The sequence below is a fragment of the Ceratotherium simum genome, chromosome 7 (genome assembly GCF_057802395.1).
Source record: "Ceratotherium simum simum isolate JZ-2026a chromosome 7, ASM5780239v1, whole genome shotgun sequence".
In the NCBI taxonomy this organism is placed as follows: domain Eukaryota; kingdom Metazoa; phylum Chordata; class Mammalia; order Perissodactyla; family Rhinocerotidae; genus Ceratotherium; species Ceratotherium simum.
The window spans coordinates 53572298-53593085 of NC_141906.1; the positions used below are offsets into that span (position 1 = coordinate 53572298).

The following is a 20788-nucleotide window of genomic DNA, read 5'->3' on the forward strand; positions in this document are numbered from 1 at the left end:
AACAATCAACCTATGCATTCCAAATATGCTTTTACATTCTACGTAGTCTTAAATCAATGTCTGATGGGCTGTCTGCATAAACTTAGAGCTCACTCAATGGTAGACTGAAGGTTACAGTCTTTCTCTGTCAGTCAGCCCACAGCACTTGTGGACCATGTTGCAACTTTTCAGCGAGTGACAGACACAGTGGTGCGCGATAGACTTTCAGAGTCAGACAGACCTACATTCAAATTTTTGGTCCACCACTTCCAATTGTGTAACTTTGGAGTTACATGTTTAGGAAATCTGTTTTCTTTATCTGTAAAATGAAGGTCGTAATTCTGTTTTCATCAAATTGTTGTAAATGTACACAGTAATGTATTTGAAGTACTTGGTAAGTTCTCTGTGGATGGTCTCTATAATAATAACTATTTATTATTGAAACTGCTTGCTTATGATATTCAAGCCTCTAGTTAATATATTAATGGTATTTGAACACTCTTAAACTCGTAGCGGTCACCTGATACTCTTTTGTACCATTAAATACAACTGAACAACAGATAGAACTTGAGGGCATCTCCCTTTCTAACCTCCTACAAGGCCTATTTCACTTTCCTTCTGGGGAACTCAGGGTTACCCTTGAATTGGACTTTGAAGAATGATAGAACTGGTAGTAGGTAGTAGAAGAACCAGTAGTAGGTAGTAGGAAGACCAGCCATGTGTGGGAAAGAAACCAATTGGGAGATTTTAGTGGATAGCCTTGAGCAACAGAAAAGTAACACCTCTGAGAGTCATTGATCAAAGGGTGATCTAATCAGCCATACATTTGAACACATCATTCAAGTGGCTTTTCTAGGAGGTTGTGAAGGGGAGAGAACACTCAACCATTTAGGATGGAATTGGTGAGATTTAAAAGGCCTTAATGAGGGTAGTAACAAAAGCATGAAAAGCTATAAGGGGAATTTTATGGGTACGACCAAGTTGGGTAACTGCTTTGATACTGGGAATGAGAGACAGGTAAAGAAGATTGCAAGTCTTTGAGAGTGAGTGTCAGAGACAATGGTAAATTAGCTTCTGCTCTCAGCTTGTGAGTACATAGAGAGAGAAGGAAAGTTTGGGCCATAACATTTGAGGAGTCTGAGGAACACTGAGAGGCAGTTAGAAATGTGCACCTGGGACCAGGAGATAGCACGGAGTTTGATGCCTTTTGAGAAACTTCTATATAGCGGTTATACTGCATAGGTGAAGGTGAGTTTACCCAGCAATGGGGCTTATTGAGTGAAAAAGGAAAAGTGGCTGAGCATTGGTCTTTGGGGAATGGTTTCATTTAAGGGTCAGGCAAAGAAGAATGTGAAAGAATGATCAGCAGGAGAAGGCATGGTCAACATGGTAGAGCTGCAAAGAAGACAAGGAGATGATTAGAGGAGGACACTGGTTTAACCTCTAAGACATCTCTGGAGATGTGGAAGATATCAGGTTCAGTGGAGTGGGAGGGGCCGCTCTGCAAGGGAACTTTACCTGCAAGACTTGTTAAAATGAAGATTCTTGAGTTTTGCCACAGACTCTGTAAACCAGAATATGTGAGACTGAGGACTGGAGAAGATGCATTTTTTGACAACCTCCTCAGGTGATTCTTACGTAAAAAAAAAAAGCTTGGGAACCATTGGAATAGAGAAAAATGCCTAGCATAGCCCTAAGCAGACATTGGTTATTTGTAATTGTGTTCCTTAACCTGTAAAATGTCTTCAAGAGCCAAGTGTTACTTGGCTCTGTCTCACCATTACAAAGGCCTGTGGAAAACAGTACCCGTAAAGCTTTCACCTCCATCTCAATCAGTTGTACTCAGGCAGAGGGGAAAATCTGCTTTAAAATAGTGTAATTTAGGCAAGCTAGACATATATCTTCTGAAGGTTGATTTGAGAATTAAGTGCTTGAGAATTAATTGAGAATTGAGTGCCTGGCTTATTATAAGCAATCAAATATTTCTATTATCATAATTTAAAACCAAGATTTTGGTTATTATTACAAAGCACCAAAACAAAGCTTAACAAAGTCTTCTTGTCCAATCAGTTTGAGTTTTAAGAAGGCTGTAAGTCACTGGTTCAGAGCACAGTGACACATGAAAGGCACACATAAGGTAAAGTGCTGTGACACCTGTAAGAAAGAAAAAAGAAGCCATTATTTTTTAAAAGTAACTTAATTTTTTCTTCTCTTAGAGAATGTAGAGAATACTAACAAACTAAAGAAGTGAATAAAAACCACCTCCAATTTCATCACCTGAAGATAACCACTATTAATATTCTGGTGCACAGCCATCTCATCTCATCTGTGACAGTGGTTCTCAAACTTTTTGGTCTCAGAACGCCTTTATACGCTTAAAAAAATCATTGAGGATCTCCAGAGAGATTTTGTTTATGTGGGTTGTATCTGTTGATATTTACTGTAATTAGAAATTTAAACTGAGAAATTAAAAAATATTTATGAATTATTTAAAATAAGAATAAGCTCATGCAACTAAAAGGTGATAATAGCAACATTTTTGATAGAAGACACAGTTGTGATTATTTACTCTTCTTAACAGTTAACAATTATCAATAATAGAAGTGACTTTTATCAGTGATATTATCTTAAGAGACTTTATAGATGATATTGAAATGGAGTCGCCAGAAATGCACTAGACCAGCAGTCAGGAGATGTAGATTGTAGCCTGACTCTGCCATAACTTTAATTTCTCTAGGCCTTCGTTTCTTCATATAGAAGATGGATCAAGGAAATATCGAAGTTTGCTTGCAAAATCCAAACTCACTATATGACCCAAGTCCTCCAGCATTTGGGGTTCACCCTTTTCTATAAAACCAAGTCAGATGGTTTGTGTGCCTTCCCCAAGTCGTGACAGAGAGTAGCCTCGCCACCTCTTCCCTCTTCCAAAGACCATATTTCTATTGTGTTTAAAACGAAAGGAGTTGGCTTGCATCTGCCCCTAAGCCAGACCACATGGAAGCCCGCTCCTCTGCTGTTGCCGTGCACTTGACATGCTGCACACAGCTTCCATCCCTTAATGGTGGTGACTGCTGAGAGTTCTGTAACTGACGTCTGTCCTCCCTTATCCCACCAAAGCACCATTAACACAAAAACATTTAAAAAAAACCCATTATATATTAGCATAAATAACATAAATTTTAGGAAAAATATTTTCTAAAACAAAGAAAATTGCATTATTTTACATTTTTTCAGATCTCTATAATATCTGACATAATAGGAAATAAATGAATTCTTATATACATTCCATTAGCTAGCAGAGCAGTGTCCCCTCAGGGTCCCACCTACCCCTGCATCCAGGTTCCCCTTGACCGTACTTTGAGAACCACTCCTCTGTGATAAACACAGAGGAGGAACCCTGAAGGTGGTGTTCACTGTATTATTCCTACCCTAATGCTCAACACAGAGTAGATACTCCACAAAACTGTTGGATTAATCGATAAAATACACATTTTTAACCTAAAAAGACTGTTACTTTTCACATCATTTTCAATGGAATTGCAATATACGTGCCTTTGACGTTAGCAGCTTTAACTCTACAAGTTCCCATGGGAGTTTTTTAGCGTTGAGGCATCCAGTACTCTCTCAGACATCCAAGCCAGAAACAGCCAGTATTTGTTGACAAAAACCTAAGAAAGGAACATGTGACTAATTTTAAGAAATCCCCAACCAGTGACCAAGAAGCAAATGCAGTGTTTATTGCAAATTGTCGTGGGCAGTTTAGGGGTCTTGCCAAGGACAAATTTGTCTGTTAAATTTTTGCCTTACATGCTAACATTGTTTCATGTCTTGAGTTATTCTACAGTGTTATTTGTAGTAGCTGCCTAATACTTTGTTGGATTGGTATATTTTATTATATCCTCCTCTGGTGAACACTTAGAATGTTGTGAATTTTTCTTTGTTTTTAGCTTTTCTATTTGTTACTTCTCTGGCATCTTTGTAACTATATCTGTGTGCATTCCTACTCCCTTCAGAAGTGAAATTCTCAGCATAGAAAATGTGTGGGGGTGTGTGTGTCAGTGAGTGTGTCAGTGTGTCATTGTTAAGTGGCCCTCCAGAAAACATTGTATCAATTTTGATTTGGTGAATTTTTTATTTTGCTTATGATTAAGATAAGCATTTCGAATTTTGCACACTGACCCTATCAAACCTTTGTAAGTCTACTCATCAGCATCAGACAGTGTTTAGAATTAGGCATGGGGCTTTTGAACAGATCATCTTCCACATGATAAGGGAAGAAATGGCTTTCAGGATGGTGAGTGTCATTACTTTACTCTCCCATGCAATGAGAAGCAGGATTTTCAAAATCCTCTTCAAAAGATATTAGAATCTTCTGAAGAGAGACTCAATAGGTGATAGTGTTATTTTCACATCATCTTCAATACACCAGGGCAGTAAAAGAAGAAGCATTAGCACCTGGAGAGAAAACTTCACTGTCATAGAGTCTACATTAAATCATCAAAGCTCTCTGCTGAGTTAACACCTGTAGTTAAAGATCTCAGCAAAAGAAAAATGTACCTGTCTAGTTATATGCACAGATAATTGAAAAGTCATGACAGATATTATTTTGTGCTGTGTATTTTTGGCACATTTAACAATATCCATTTATTTAGTGATATAATTATTCTGTATGCCTCTCCCCACAATCCAATCCCATAAAGTACTATAAGGAGAAAATTCATGTCTGAAATGTTAGCAAAAATAGTTTGGTTGCATTTTAAAGTGTAATTCCAAAAATTACATAATTGCCAGGATTATTATATTTTAATTATATAACTCTGGAAATTGTTTCTTTATGCATCTCTTAATTTATTTTAATGATTCAAAGCAATAAGATATCAGAGGAAATTGTTGCTGTTAGAAAATTTTATTTTTTTGAAAAATCTTGACATAGTTTTAGAGAAATGCTCTGCAACCCTCAATTATATCAGATATCAGATCATATTATATCACATCAAATTATACCAGATTATATCAGATCAAATGATTTTGCTTGACTAGAATATTTATAGGAAAAACTAATATTCTTTCTATTTAAGATTGCCATAGTCTGATTCTTAGAAGTCTTCGTAACTTGGTAGTATCCTCTCCCTCCACCTCCTACCCATGTCAACCAACACACCCACATGCACGCATTCATGTGCACGTGCGCACACATGCACGCGGCTCTTCTTTAATGTAAAGCTCTGTTCTTATCTGGGTACCTCCACTTCCTTAATTCTTCCTTAAATCATGTTTCATTGGGAAGTAGTGCTGTGTGGGCTAGTAGTCATTCGTAAACCTGCCTGCTGCAGGCTCTCCTAGCAAACTGTCCGAAAGTACAGCCTAAGACTCACCTCCTATGAAATAGACTCTGGGGACAAGGGCCATAATTTTCTTCTATAAGCTTTCCAATCTTCAGATAGCCATTAGGTTTGAATGACCTAGCCTCATTCTTTTTTTTTTTTAATTTAATTTTTTTATTGTGATAACATTGGTTTATAACATTATATAAATTCCGGCTGTACATCATCATATTTTGATTTCTGTGTAGATTACATTATGTTCACCACCCAAATACTAATTACAATCCACGACCATACACATGTGGTGAATCACCCCTTTCGCCCTCCTCCCTCCCCACTTCCCCTCTGGTAACCACCAATCCAGTCTCTGTCTCTATGTGTTTGTTATTGTTTGTTTCTTCTATTTACGAGTAAGATCATGCACTATTTGACTTTCTCCCTCTGACTTATTTTTCTTAGCATAATTCCCTCAAGGTCCATCCATGTTGTCTCAAATGGCCAGATTTCATCATTTTTTTATGGCTGAGTAGTATTCCATTGTGTATATATATACCACATCTTCTTTATCCATTCATCCCTGAATGGGCACTTAGGTTGCTTCCAAGTCTTGGCTATTGTGAATAATGCTGCAGTGAACCTAGGGGTGCATATATCTTTACGCATTCATGTTTTCATGTCCTTTGGATAAATACCCAGCAGTGGAATAACTGGATCGTATGGTAGTTGTATTCTTAAGTTTTTGAGGAATCTCCATACTGTTTTCCATAGTGGCTGCACTAGTTTGCACTCCCACCAGCAGTGTATGAGAGTTCACATTTCTCCGCATCCTCTCCAACACTTATTTCCTGTCTTGTTAATTATAGCCTTTCTGACGGGCATGAGGTGATATCTCATTGTAGTTTTGATTTGCATTTCCTTGATGATTAGTGATGTTGAACATCTTTTCATGTGCCTGTTGGCCATCTGTATATCTTCTTTGGAGAAATATCTGTTTAGGTCTTTTGCCCATTTTTTAAATTGGGTTGTTAGTTTTTTTGTTGTTGAGATGTATGAGTTCTTTATATATTTTGGAGATTAACCCCTTATCAGATATATGGTTTGCAAATATCTTCTCCCAGTTGTTAGGTTGTCTCTTCATTTTGTTGATGGTTTCCTTTTCTGTGCAGAAGCTTTTTAGTTTGATGTAGTCCCATTGGTTTATTTTTTCTATTGTTTCCCTTGCCCAGTCAGACACGGTACTTGAAAATACACTCCTAAGACTGATGTCGAAGAAGGTATTGCCTACTGTTTTCTTTTAGAAGTTTCATGGTTTCACGTCTTACATTCAAGTCTTTAATCTGTTTTGAGTTAATTTTGTGTATGGTGTAAGATAATGGTCTACTTTCATTCTTTTGCATGTGGCTGTCCAGTTTTCCCAACACCATTTATTAAAGAGACTTTCCTTTCTCCATTGTATATTCTTGGCTCCCTTGTCGAAAATTAGCTGTCCATAGATGTGTGGGTTTATTTCTGGGCTCTCAATTGTTCCATTGATCTGTGTGTTTGTTTTTTTGCCAATACCATGCTGTTTTGATTACTATAGCTTTGTGCTGTATTTTGAAATCAGGGAGTGTGATACCTCCAGCTTTGTTTTTTGTCAGGATTCCTTTGGGACCTAGCCTCATTCTGGAAGTGTAGAGATAAGACCCAGGGTCTAGCTGCAACAGGGAAATGAAATCATAATATGACGCTGCTGCTTTGAGAGAACTGCAGATGGCAAATACTGCTGGTGCTTCTTTGCAGATAAAGTACTGGGACCTCAGGAAGGAAAAACAAGGTGCTTTGAATCTTTAAAAAGACTCATCACGTAGAAAAAGAGCCCAGAGCATCTTCCCTTTTTTTCACTCATTCAGCAAATGTTTACCGATTTACTACTAAGCATCAGGCATTGTTCATGGAGTTTACATTCTAACTGGGGGAAAAGATAACAGAAATATCAACAATAACAACAGAATACCATGCAGACTTAAAATGGGAGAATATAAGTTGCCCAGGTAGCTATTTTAGTGTGTTGTGGTCAGGGAAGACCTGGTCTTCAGTGAAACTCAGGAAATTTAAGATGAACTAGAAATGCATAGCCGTACGAGGATCAAGAGGAAAACATCTCAGGGCGAGGCCCAGCTAGCCTTGAAGTGAGAATGAGTTTGGCATGTTGGAGGAGGAAGAGGGCCAGTGTGACTGGAGTAGAGTAAATGAGCAGAGGCAGGTACGGAAGATGCAGGCGAGACAGGCATGTGATTGTGCACAGTCAGGAGGCTAGAGTTGGAAACCAGTTGAAGGATTGTTTTCAGGGAAAAAATGTGATCATCAGAACCTTTTCAAACTGTCCTCTGGCTGCTCTATATAGAATGGATTGCAAGGGGATGAAAGAGGAAGCCTAGAGGATCTAGGAAATTAGGAAAGCCATTCAGTGAGTCATGCCAGAAATGATTTTGGCTTGGACCCTGGTTGTGGTAGAGATGGTGAGAAGTAGGTGTGTTCAGGATGAGTTGCACATTTTACCAGGGTAGTTGGGCATTGCAAAGTAAAGGTGCCTTGACTAGTGACTTGATTAGCAGCCTCAATTGATGCTTTTTCAGTGTTGGCTTGAATGTTTTTAAATAGATCTCTTATAAAATTCTGAAATTCTGACCTATCTTAAAAAACCAACATAGAGTCTGAATTCCCATATGGTAACAGATGTTGAGAGCTGAATGTTGGCTTCCTGTTTTAGGAGATGGGTATACTCTTTGGTTTGCAAAGCCTCCATCTGTCCCCATCGTCTCCCTGACAATGAGGCTGTTGCTGGTTGCCATTTATCGTCAACTTATCCTGTTGTTTTTTTTATGTCATGCCGACTTAACTTATTTACCATACCCTGTAGACCTTTTAGTTTTTTGATCTCACCTCTGGTAGTCTGAAATGAAAGTGGCAAAGAAAAAAAGCTTTAGGGTACCTGTGAACCTCTATATAGCTGTAAAAATAGCCCATTCAGCAGTTTACTAACAATTAAATAAATAGCATTCTTTAAAACCAACTTATGCTGTTTGTTATAAGCCAGGTGGTTACCCTTGGGAGCAATGCCTGGAAACACAAGAAGGACTTTTGCTGTGTTGTCAATGTTTAGTTACACAAGTGTGTTCAGTTTGTGAAAAATGCACTTATGCACACTTACATGTGCACTTTATTTATACTATACTCCATTTACAACTAAAAAACTAATATTTTTTGACTACTTTGAAGTATAAATGTATTCAAGTTTTGAGTGTTACGGTTTTAAAAATCATCTTTTGCTCTTTCAGCCAAGCCAAAGCCATGTACTCCTGTAAAGCAGAGCACAGCCACGAGCTCTCCTTCCCACAGGGGGCGATATTTTCTAACGGTAAATACACCCGTTCCCTTCCCTTAAGTTTATCATCATGGGGAGGATGAAGGAATAGTGTAGTGATAACAATAGAAAGTAGAAGCCAGGAGACTCAGAATCTGGTCCAAGCCCTGACTCTTGTAACCTGCACGAGTGAATGCATCGCATCCCTGTGGAGCCCAGTTTCCACCTGTGAGAAAGAGGAAGGGAGGGGGAGAGGGAGATGATTACGTAAATGCAAAGGAAACTTTAAAGGTGCTGTGACGTTGTTTTGGCAACTTGAGTGTACGCATGCAATCTGATGTGGATTTTTACCCATTTGTATATATAATTATTTGAAGCTAATGTTGATTGAGTGACATTTGCTTTTTATTTTTTTTTTTGCCAGTGTACCCATCAGTGGAACCAGGATGGTTGAAGGCAACTTATGAAGGCAAAACAGGACTAGTCCCAGAAAATTATGTTGTCTTCCTCTAATACTGTTTAGTGGATGGCAGTATCTTCATGGTATCCATGGTAACAAATAATAAGTGCTATGATTGTATCTGACACAGATATGGGGATCAGCCCACTAAATGAAAACGGTCAATTTCTATCATGTTCTACACCAGCAGACTATGTAGCTCCCTATTAATGGAAAAAAAAAAAAAAGTGTTTAAATTGTTTGCCATTCTTTTTATTTTTTGGCGGGTTTCTTATTTAAAAATCTTGCCTTTTTTTTTTTTTTTTTTTTTTTTTTTAGATAAGTAACTCTCCATAATGTCTCTTCCATAACAATTGTAGAATCTCAAGTACTGTGTTAAGTACCATACCCCAGAAATTTGGAAACCAGAAGTCTGCTAAAAGGATTTTGAAATCTGTGCTTTACTGTCTGGCATTCCCTAAGGAACCTTGAAATCATTGCTTAAAAATGTAATTTAAATTGTTCATTTAATATTTTTTCTTAAAAATATACTGCTTTTGTATATGATTGTTTTGCTGGTCCTAAACATTTCAAGGAAGTAAGTTTTTTTAATGTAAGTTTATTTTTATTTGTGTACCAAGTAGATGATAATATTCAAAAACAATAATGTATATGATATTTGTAAATGAAACCAAATTAAGTCATGCACTGATTCCACTGTAAACACTCCATCCAGCGTTTCAGACACCTTCCAGGGCTTAGAGCGGGGATCAGCAAACTATTTCTGTCTAAGGCCTGATAGTAAATATTTGGGACTTTGAGGCCCTGTCTTCTCCCTCACAATACTCAGCTCTGCCACTGTAGCAGAAAGCAGCCATAGACAATAAATAAACAAATGAACGTGGCTGTGTGCCAATAAAACTTTATTTACGGACCCTGAAATTTGAAAATCCTATAATTATCATGTGTCACAAAATATTCTGCTTCTTTGACTTTTTAAATTTCATTTAAAAATGTCAATGTTTTTAAGCTCATGGGCCATACAAAAACAGGCAGCAGGCCAGATTTGTTTCATGGGTCATGGTTTGCTGACCCCTGGTTTAGAGGATGTGTAAAACTACTTCATAACTTGGGAACTTTTTTGAAATTTTACTACATTAACATATAAATATTGATAAATCATATGCACATATCCTCTGCTGGTAGCATTATAGTGGTATCATAAACGTGTAATTACAATAATAGAAACACAATATAAAAGTGCAGTATGAAGGCATACAACTTCAATTCTACTTGTAACACTGTAAAGTGTCGAAGTATTTTATTGGTATCTAATTTCAGCTTTTGAGAAATTCTTAAGTTTGTGCTTAGTTGAAACAGAATCTAAACGTAAAGGTACAGGATTCTTAAATTATTTTGAACCACAAAGTTTGAAATTATTTCATCACCTTTAGCAGGAATAAAATCTGTACATGATTTTCTTTTATGCCCTTTAATTTACAGCCTTCATTAGGAATTTCACTGAATTTATAGAGCATAGAAATAGGTATTTACTCCCCATTTATATAGACCATCAACATCTGGTCATGCATCAACCTTTTTTTCTATTACTTCTCTTTCAAGAATTCTACTGTATTATTTCTATAAATATCTGCATGTGGCAGAGAGCCTTTCTTCTCAAGATTCCAAAAGGCTGGTTACCTACCATTGATGGCCACAGCGCTGGCCCACTTGGCCAGAATATTTTGCTTGTTACTTCCGAGTTCTCCACTGTATAGATACTCAGGTTTTGACTGTATACAACTCTTTTTATGTGATATTATAATCTGTAATCACAATCTCTTTTACTTTAAATTAATATTTCTAGAGTTAATAGATTAAATTATACGTGCACACATACACACACAACTATGCCTTGGAGCATTTGTGCTTTTAAAATTAAAAATGGAATAATGGATTAGAATTTTAAAATAAAGAGAAAAACAGTAGGCAGAGTCACAACCAAAAATAAATATCAGTGTACTAAAATAAAGAGATGAAAAATATTTAATGTTATAAAAATTAGTAATATAATGAAAAAATCTGATAAAAGTTTGTCTTTTTCTTTTATCTCTTGCTGGTGATCTTTGCACACTATAATCAGGTATTACTAGAGCTTCTTGGTCTCTAGATCCTTGGTGGCCCTTAGTAGTGATAATAGCATTGCTGACACCCTGACTACCCTCTGCTGGAACAGAAGGTAGTCATTCCAATGTACCAGTCCTTTAGTCTATGTAAAACCGTCAGTTTAAGCACCCTTGCCATCATCTGACATCCTACTAGATTAGAACCTCTTAAGGCAAATTGATTTTCTTTCAAAGACCAACTTGACTCCAAAAAGAGATTCAGAATCCTATTTTACTTGCTGCTGCATAAAGAAGGCTCAACCTTCATTTTATTTTAACACAGACCAGAGTGTTCCTGCCTTTGAGTTATCTGTGAGCTAATTCCACTGATGATTGGTGAGGAATTAAAGCTTGTGCTGTGGAGGACATGGGTGTGAAGCCCAGCTCTCCTTTCTTACAGTGAGGCATATGTTTTGGCAGCACTGGCTGTGGTCTCTTTTTTGAAACAAGCTACAAAAGTGCTTGTTTACATTGTGCTTTGGTTTGAAGTTTTAATCCTATACATTTGTGAGAATGGTCCTTTTTTCTTCATATTGATTGCATGTGTAAGCAAGTCATGGCTATATACTGGAGACTGACTAAAGCTGCTTTTCTCTAGAAATAAGTTTCCTACAAATATGATATTTATGAGCATTGGGAAAATCAAGACGTGCTCTAAATTGCGTGAAATATTAATTACACAAGAAGGTAATGCCAGCCATTGGAAGAGGATCACATTCAGAATTGTAAAAGCATTTCAATAATGAAAACTTGGCTTTTCAGAGACGACATGAAAATATGTTAGAATTGCCACACCCGTACCTTCGAACACACAGTATGGGCACCCTAATCACTGCAGACAGTATAATCAGCCTGAGAATGAGATTGAGAGTCTAAGTCAGTCATCTCGTGTGCTGTGTAAAATTATCCCGAGTACAAAGCATCTGTGTATTTAGCAGGTGACTGTTTTGTGCCATAACTCCACCAAGTTTATACTAACTAGTTAGTCAACCGAAGGCTTTTTCTGTTGTGTTATGTGTAAATGTCTGCAAAGTAAAATAATCCTTGGGTTCCTTTGAAATCCATGAAGTATGAGGAAGTACCATTTCTCCTTGTGTGATGTGAGTGGTTTTGCTAGTTGTATTGGCTCTCTGTGCTTTGTAGTGTGAATAAGCGTAACCAGGTTTCTCAACAATGGCTCCTTTGCTGGCTCTTTCAGGGATGGTGGAGAAAAACATGTACCTTGCAATCCCAAACTATCGAGGTTCCCAAATAGGAAAAATAAAGATACATAATGACTTATATTCTTATTCTATGATAATTGGTTTTACATATTGTGGCACGCTTTCTAAAAATCCACTGTGTTGTAAGGAAAAAACCTAGCACTGTAATCCTATGGAGGTAACACCCTGCTAACCTCCTCACTTCCCAGCCTCATTCTTCAGGTCTGTGTCTGATGTGCAGAGGATGTCATTCACGTGGATGCTGGTGTAGAAGAGCCTCCCTCAGAGCCTTTCTTCAAACAACTTCAATTTGCAGTATCAGTTATGTATTCAGGATACCTTAATTAGCATTTAGAACCCCAACTTGATTTATACTTCGTTGACTTAGGTTAGAGGCAGACCAATATAGGAACAGATTTTGTAAAAATCTGTTTTATAAAACCTTTGTAATTTGCAGCTGTTACTATGACCTGACGTCACCAAGTAGGACCCCAAAATCATATCTCCTGGTAAAGAAAAAAAGCAGAGACTTGACTCTTGTCCAGAAGTTATTTTTCTCTTGACTAAAAGGTTTCCCACTTAAGGTAGAAATTGGTATTTACTTCTGCCTTGTACCTTTTTTGGTTACCTTCCAAAATCAGAATAAATGAGGGTAACCTTTTTAAATGGTCTATATCCCACCTGTCTCCTGTTGGTTCACAGACTTTATATCAGGTATTTATCAATGAGTCTCACATCTCCTGAACACGTTCACTATATCCATCCATTGTCCCCAATATCTGCCTGCTTCAAATGTACAAGTTCTGCTTGGTGTAGTAACCTTGGACAGACTCAGGCTTATGAATGACATGGACTTTTAGAGGATCAGGTCAATAAATAAGATTTTCCATTTTTTTAGGGCAGCTGCATGCACTGTTTTAAATAAGGAATCTCAAATAAGAATGTTGACAGCACTCACAGCAAGCCATTGGGCAGAAAACTGATCTGCATATTCTAGACCAATGTTTAGAAGCTGTTGTGTGAGTTAGGGAGCCCAACAGGTCCTCACTTCTCTCCCTGGCCCTCCTGAGAGAGATGCCAAGGTCAGAGGTTGAAGAGTTATTTGTGCTATAGGGAGAAATGAAGTCTGCGTACTTACTGAGGAGTCCCAGAAGGCGGGGGCCATTTACAACTATTACAAACATAAATATCATCCATCATCCAAGATGTTCGTGTGCAGGGCTACGTGAGGAATTTAAATGTTGGAGAGAGGTGGGGACCAAAAGTGCCAACACCTCCTAATTAAATGACCATGACCACTTTCTCCCTTTGTACCATCTGCCATCTTGGCTGTGTTTCCCATGGTCTTTACCCTTCCAGGGCTGAGAGCAGCCCACCTTGGGCTTGTATCCACTTAGCCTCTTAGATTAAAAGTGTGCATTGCTTCGTGTATGGCAGCATGTTAGCAGTTTTATATCTGCCTCTGTATCTTCATCCCCCTCCTTTTACAGAGAACATTGCCTGCACATGATTTATGCTTAAAATTTGAGATAGCACCACATATCGAGGGCTGTGATTTCAAGAGTCTTCTCGAACTCTGAGCTGAAACCTTTACAAATAACTAGGGAGTTTGGCAGGGAAGATGACTGTTTTTTTAATTCAGAATCCTATTTATATAATTAAAATTTGAGGTACTATAGTTTATATAAAAGTTGAATATTTAGATATATTTCAGTACTAGAAATTTCTTTGCAGCTATTAACATGACTAATATGAAAATGTCAGTAAATTATCATATTGAATTTTTTGTTTATTTTGTAGTGTTTCTGTATTTATCTGCACTTTGTGTATATATATCTACACACACACATACATACACAAACATGTAAATAACCTCATGTTATTCCTAATCTAAATGGGTACAATATCTTTAATGAATGTTTACACTGTATTTTCAATTACTTTAAAAATAAACTATGTAAGCATATTTTAATTTAGTCTTTGTATCTGAAGACCTCCTGTGTGGAAGGGCAGCTGTCTTGGATTCATATGGAGAAAACCTGAAGTTTCATGTACTGTGAATGGTCATTTTGGGTGTGGCACATGGAGTGAAGAATCATAGCAGAACTGATAACCTTTTCCTGACAATTGGACCTTTTCCCGAGAAATTGGCATTATGAAAGGTCAGGAAATGTTAATGTTGGTACCTGTTGATAATGAGGGTGTCTACAGGAAAGAGAAGTGAATGAGCCATAAACAAAACATCAAATATAACAGGTATGCAGGCTTACCTGAAAATGTTTGCAAAAGCTTACAGTGTGCTATGGAAGAAGTATCAGCATACAAATATCTCCTTATATTTTTATTAGTTTTATAACCTTCTTGGTCACTATTTCACTTCTAGCGAAAATTTTGCTTTTCTGCATCGAAAAGAGAGTCATATATTTATTTTTGTGTTGCTAAATGGATTGTTAGAGTGCAGCAAATCACCTTGCAAAAACTAAACCTGACGGGTTAATACTAGGGCCATTGGACATACAACCTGATTTACTCAAATGGATTGTAGCTGTCTTCAATATCAGAGCAAAAGCAATAATTCATGGCACAGACCTCTTGAGATAACAAGATTCAAGTGAATAAATTCCACAATGATTAAGCAGGAAACGACTGTTGTTAGTATAGGTATTAGAGATCATTGTGGATCTCGGTTAGAAGGAATTGACCTAGATGGAACCCTTCATAACTGATATTTCAGAAATAATAAATCAAACTAGCTTCCAATAGCCAAAGCTGGAATGACTTGAGCAACAAAATAAGTAACGTAGTATTGGATGATTGGATTATAAGCCAAAGTATAAAATATCCATGAATCTATACTAATATAAATAAATGACAATAAACTTTATGAATAAATATAAAATAGAGAAGAGACAAATATTCTTTAGAGAAGAATTCCAAATAATAACTGGAATTGTATTATTATTCGCTCTAGGAGGTAGAGTTTAACACTTCCCGCTTGAGGATGGGCTAGACTTAGTGACTAACTTCCAAAAAATAGAGTAGGGAAAACTGTCATAACTTTACAGAGGAAAAACCTAGCAGACACTGTCTTAACCAAGTGATAAAAGCATCATCAGTGATATCATGTGGTTGTCTCATAACCCATAATATGATGTGATGAGAAGAGCATATCACCTCTGGTTTTCTTTCCCCAAACCCATAACTCCATTTGAATCATAAGAAAAACATCAGACACACCCAGATGGGGGGCATTCTACAGGATAGATACTGGGCCAGTACTTCTCAAGACTGTCAAGGCTATGAAAATAAAATACTGGGAAACTGTCACAGATCAGAGGAAACTTGGGAGACTGGACAACTAAATGCAATGTGGACCCCTGGATTGGATCCTGGAAAGGAAAGAAGACGTGAATGGAAGAACTGGTGATATCCAAATGAAGTCTAAAGTTCAGTTAGTAGTGAAAAAAATTGAAACTAACAAAAAGTAGCCACAGGATAGTGACGTGAACTGGGGACACCTTATCTCCTTTTTGGAATTTAAGTTGCTTTTCTTCAAGACAGCTACTTTCACTTGTTTCCCCACTAAATTGGCATCTATGTGCGGGACATGCCTGTTTATCCCTGAGTCCCAGACACCAGATCAGAGCTTGATATACAGTGGGGTCAGCCCCTTTCATTAAATGCATGAATTCGTTAAGAAAGAACAATCATTTTAAACTCTTTTAAAATTTAGAGAATGCAGTTGTAGGCTTGTGTTGTTTTTGTGTCTGTGTCTCCTTGCCCAGGAATAGTGGAAATCATTCTTTAACATCCTGTGAATGCAGGGTTCTACCCTGAGGTTATTTATATGTTAATGGTGAAAACATACCTCCACACACATGAACATTAGGAACATGTTCTTAAGGACGGAAATTAGACACAGATCTGCTCTTCTTACTGCCAGACCTAGAAACACTTGGTTAATTGAGCTGGATGATTTGGGGATGATGCTGAAGAACTCAATTTTCTAAACCATTAAATGCAAAATAATCCCAAATTTAGAAAATTAAGCTCTGTTAAACTTATAGTTGAATTTCTTGGGCCAAAGAAGTGTTGTTAAAATTGAAATTGTGCACAGGCAAAAAATCAAGAAGAAGAAATCTTTTCCAACTTTCTTATACAATAGTTCTTACTACCAAAAAAAAAAAAAAGATGTAGATGAGAACATTTGAAACCTCTTTGTGTAGGATACCCGTGGGAACACAAATCCCAAAAATACTGATTGAATGTTTACAAATGCTGTTTCTGGGTTTTTGGGGTAAGTAACCCAAGTGTGGCATTCAGCAGGACTCGTTGACGGAAATAAGTTATCCGAAACATTCTACCTTTCCAAATTGGCAGGAACCAGTCTACTGAAAGAGATTCCCAGCGTCAGCCTGGGTGAGAGAAAGGAAAATAACATGTATCTCCCAATCCTTATCATGAGTTTTAATATTCACTAAGTTGCCAATCTACAGACAAGCAGATTTTTCACAGGATGAATGAGCCATAAGTTGCCTTAGCAATTATCCAGTGCAAATGGCTTTCAAATATTTTTGGAGGAACTGGAGGAGGATTATTTCTCCAAATAAATCTTACTTGGAACCCAATATGCTAAACAAATACAAGCCAAGTTGCTAGTGTGTGTGCCTACATGTGTGTTAGAGAATGCCTTCCCCTCCTCCATCCAGGTCTGCAGACTCAGGCATCTCCAAAGAAGTCTTAGGGCTTTTCAGAGCAAGGTTTGGAAATGACTGACTTAGTCTAAACTGGTCATTCTGCTAATTAGGAAACTGATGGTCATATCAACATTTTTTCAGCAGAATCATGGACTCCTATCTCTGCTGTGATCTGACCACTAACTTTTTGGATGAGCAGGGAGGGCAATTTTTCATATGCTTTGATCTTTGAGAAGTGTAACTTTATCTGGAAAGCATATCCTCTTATGAAGGACATCTTCCCTCCTGGGTACACGTGGAGCAGAAAGGCAAAAGGTAAGATCCAGCCAGCCTTGGCTGTTGAGGAAGAAATTGTGTCTGTGAAAATTTCTTAAAATAGGTATAAAATCTAGCCCAGTGCCTTGCACCTAGTAGGTGTTACCGGATGACAATTAATATTAAAGACGTAAGGATTTGATAGTTGAGTTTGCACCTTTTTGATGCAAATGGCAAAAGAACCAGTGAAACCTTAAACTGCATTAATAGAAGTTAAATAATGGTTCCCAAATATGTGGTACACAGCCACAAATCTGATGTTCTCCCTCACACTGTTACACGACCCTCTGATCCTCCCAACTACTAGACACAGCCACTGGATGTCTCCTATTTTTTTTTTTTAGAGAAGAAAACTGAAACTGAAAGGTTAATTTCTCTGATTTACTCAATGTCGCATAGTTGGTGGTAGCCAGAGCTTGGACTCAAGTCCTGGTGTTCTGCTTTGAAACCCAGTACTCTTCACATTGAATCACCTTTTTACTACACTTGAAAGAGGTCTTTGGCAAGCTCAACCTTATCTAGAAGAAAGATCTAGACGGTGAGGAGACTGGAAGTCCTATCCTGTCAAAAGTGTTTTAGACCAGAGTGTTGCTAATCAAAGTGTGACTTTTGGACCACCTAAGAGCTGTTTAGAAATGCAGAATCTCAGATCTTCTGAATCAGAATCTGCATTTTAATGAGATCCCAGGATGATTTTATCTGTGAGGTTTGAGACGCACAGGTTTAGCGGAACTTTGAATGAGGCCTTTGGGGACATCTAAGGGCAAGAAAAGACTGGACTTATGTCTTCTTATTCTGAAGGCCAAAGATAGGACCCCTTCAAAGAAGTCACAAAGATAGATTTATGTTTAAAAAAAGTAATTTCATCACCAAGTCTTCTAAAAATAGAACACAGGAAACAGCTTTCCATCATAGTGAGTGTTCAAGTGTTTCTGAATGATCAACCATTTGTCAGGATTTCACAGAGAAAACAGAAAAATTCAATGGGTACTTAAACAAGTCTCAAAAGAAAATTATTGAGCAGCAAGACCTGTGCAAGTCATTGGAGGTCCTGAGTAAATTAGATATTATTTTTCCTTTCAAGAGGACCATGGTTTATTGAGGTAACAGATAAATAAAAGTCAATGAAATGTAATATGAAGTGCTAAAAAGAGTTAAGTATTGGGTGATGTAGGGGTGCAGAGAAAGGACACTATTTTGAATCCAGGAGATGGCAGAGCAATGAAAAGATGAAAAGAGGTTTGATGCAGAGAAAGAACAAGTGAGAATGATTGTATCTTCATGGAAGTTGGTCCATGAAAGTAGAAGTTGGTTGGTCATCATGCAACCAGGTTTTGGCTGAAATGAGAGGCTGAAAGGAGCAGGGCTCTCTACAATAGGTTGGGATTGCACATTGCACAGAAGAAGGGGCTAATAGAGGGGCTGAGAGGGAAGTAATAGTGGGTGATGGGGAAGGGCTGGGATGAGCTGCCTTTCTTCTTTTTTCATGTCATCATCCTTTCAGCTAACATAGTGGCAAGCACTGTTCTAGTTGCTCACCATTTTAAAAAGAACTAGACATGATCTCTGTTCTCAAGGAGTTCATAGCTTAATGAGGGAGACAGACATGGATTTAAAACCACAGTACCAAGGCCAACCCCGTGGCTGAGTGGTTCAAGTTCCACGCGCTCTGCTTCGGTGGCCTGGATTCTCGGGTTCCGATCCCAGACGTGGCCCTACTCCACTCATCAGCAATGCTGTGGAGGCGTCCCACATATAAAGTGGAGGAAGATTGGCACAGATGTTAGCTCAGGGTGAATCTTCCTGAACATAAAAAATAAAATAAAATAAAAACCACAGTATAGGAAGCTGGCCTGGTGGCGGCTTAGCAGTTAAGTTCATGCATTCAGCTTTGGTGGCCCGGGGTTTGCCGGTTCGGATCCTGGGCACGGACCTACTCACTGCTCATCAAGCCATGCTGAGGCGGTGTCCCACATAGAAGAGCTACAACTCTACCACTATGATATGCAAGTATGTACTGGGGCTTTGGGGAGAAAAAAGAAAAAGAGGAAGATTGGCAGCAGATGTTAGCATAGGGCCAATCTTCCTTAAAAAAAAAAAAACCACAGTACAAATGAAGTAAGTGTGATAGAGGCACAAAATATGAAAGGAGCAACAATAACCCACTTTAGAGGGAAAAGGAAGGCAGAGGGGGATCAGAGAAGATTTTACACGTGAAAGGAAACATCCTAAGTAGATCTTGAAGTATAGAACATCAACAAGGAATAATGGTAGCAAAGATCCAGAGACTTAGAGTTGAATGGGTTTCTCATGGATTAAAGCTAGTTTTTTTTTTTTTTTTTTGTGAGGAGATCAGCCCTGTGCTAACATCCGCCAATCCTCCTCTTTTTTTTTTTGCTGAGGAAGATGGCCCTGGGCTAACATCTGTGTCCATCTTCCTCGACTTTATATGGGACGCCGCCACAGCGTGGCTTGCCAAGCAGTGCGTCGGTACGCGCCCGGGATCCGAACCAGCGAACCCCGGGCCGCCGCAGCGGAGCGTGCGCACTTAACCGCTTGCGCCACCGGGCCGGCCCAAACCTAGTTCTTTTTTGTGTGCGTGTGTGAGGAAGATCAGCCCTGAGCTAACATCCATGCTGATCTTCCTCCACTTTATGTGGGACACTGCCACAGCACGGCCTGACAAGTGGTGCGTCGGTGTGCGCCCGGGTTCCAAACCCGGGCTGCCAGCAGTGGAGCACGTGCACTTAACCACTACGCCACGGAGCAGGCCCCAAAGCTAGTTCTAAGTAGCTGGGCGATTGAGTGCTTGCGTTGACATGTTGGCATGAGATTGTGGAAGGATTGGATAAAGTAACAATGAGCAGGATTGATTGTGTGAGGGCCAGTCTGAGGAGGTAGGGAAGTTTTCGGGAGGAGAATGATGTGATCAGATTTACCTTTAGGAAGACTGGGATGGAGGGGTGAGTGTGTGTTCAAGTCTGTGTGTGTATGTGTGTGCCTGTGTCAGGCACTGCAAGAGTGGGCTGGGGAGGCAATGTTGCATCAAGCCTAGAAAAGATGAACAAGGCCAGAACGAGGAAATGACTCATTTCAGAGGTCGATGTGACATGACATGGCCAGTGTTTTGAATGAGTAATTTAGGAGACTCAAATGTGGCTCAGATGTCTGTAGCATGCTGAGGAAGGATCAACAATAAAGGCAGTGGGCAGTTATCAAGGCTGAAGGAAGCAGCCAAAAGTACTCGGCACAGTGAGTGGTTGGAACTGTTAGTAAGCTTGGTTCTGTGGACTGGCTTGGCCTGAGCTATTCCTCTTTTTG

At 38.5% G+C, this 20788-nt stretch overlaps 1 protein-coding gene across 3 annotated transcripts in view; it reads left to right on the plus strand.

Annotated features, from left to right (window-relative positions):
- The window catches only part of ARHGAP42 (Rho GTPase activating protein 42), a 261608-nt gene extending 247187 nt beyond the window's left edge, over window positions 1–14421 (plus strand). For all 3 annotated transcript variants that reach the window (XM_004427415.3, XM_087433629.1, XM_087433628.1), the window contains exons 23-24: window positions 8624–8703; window positions 9074–14421. In XM_004427415.3, coding sequence (XP_004427472.1) covers window positions 8624–8703; window positions 9074–9162 — 169 coding nt within the window. In that variant the 3' untranslated portion in view covers window positions 9163–14421. The remainder of the gene's footprint in view (window positions 1–8623; window positions 8704–9073) is intronic.
- The last annotated feature ends 6367 nt before the right edge of the window (window positions 14422–20788 follow it).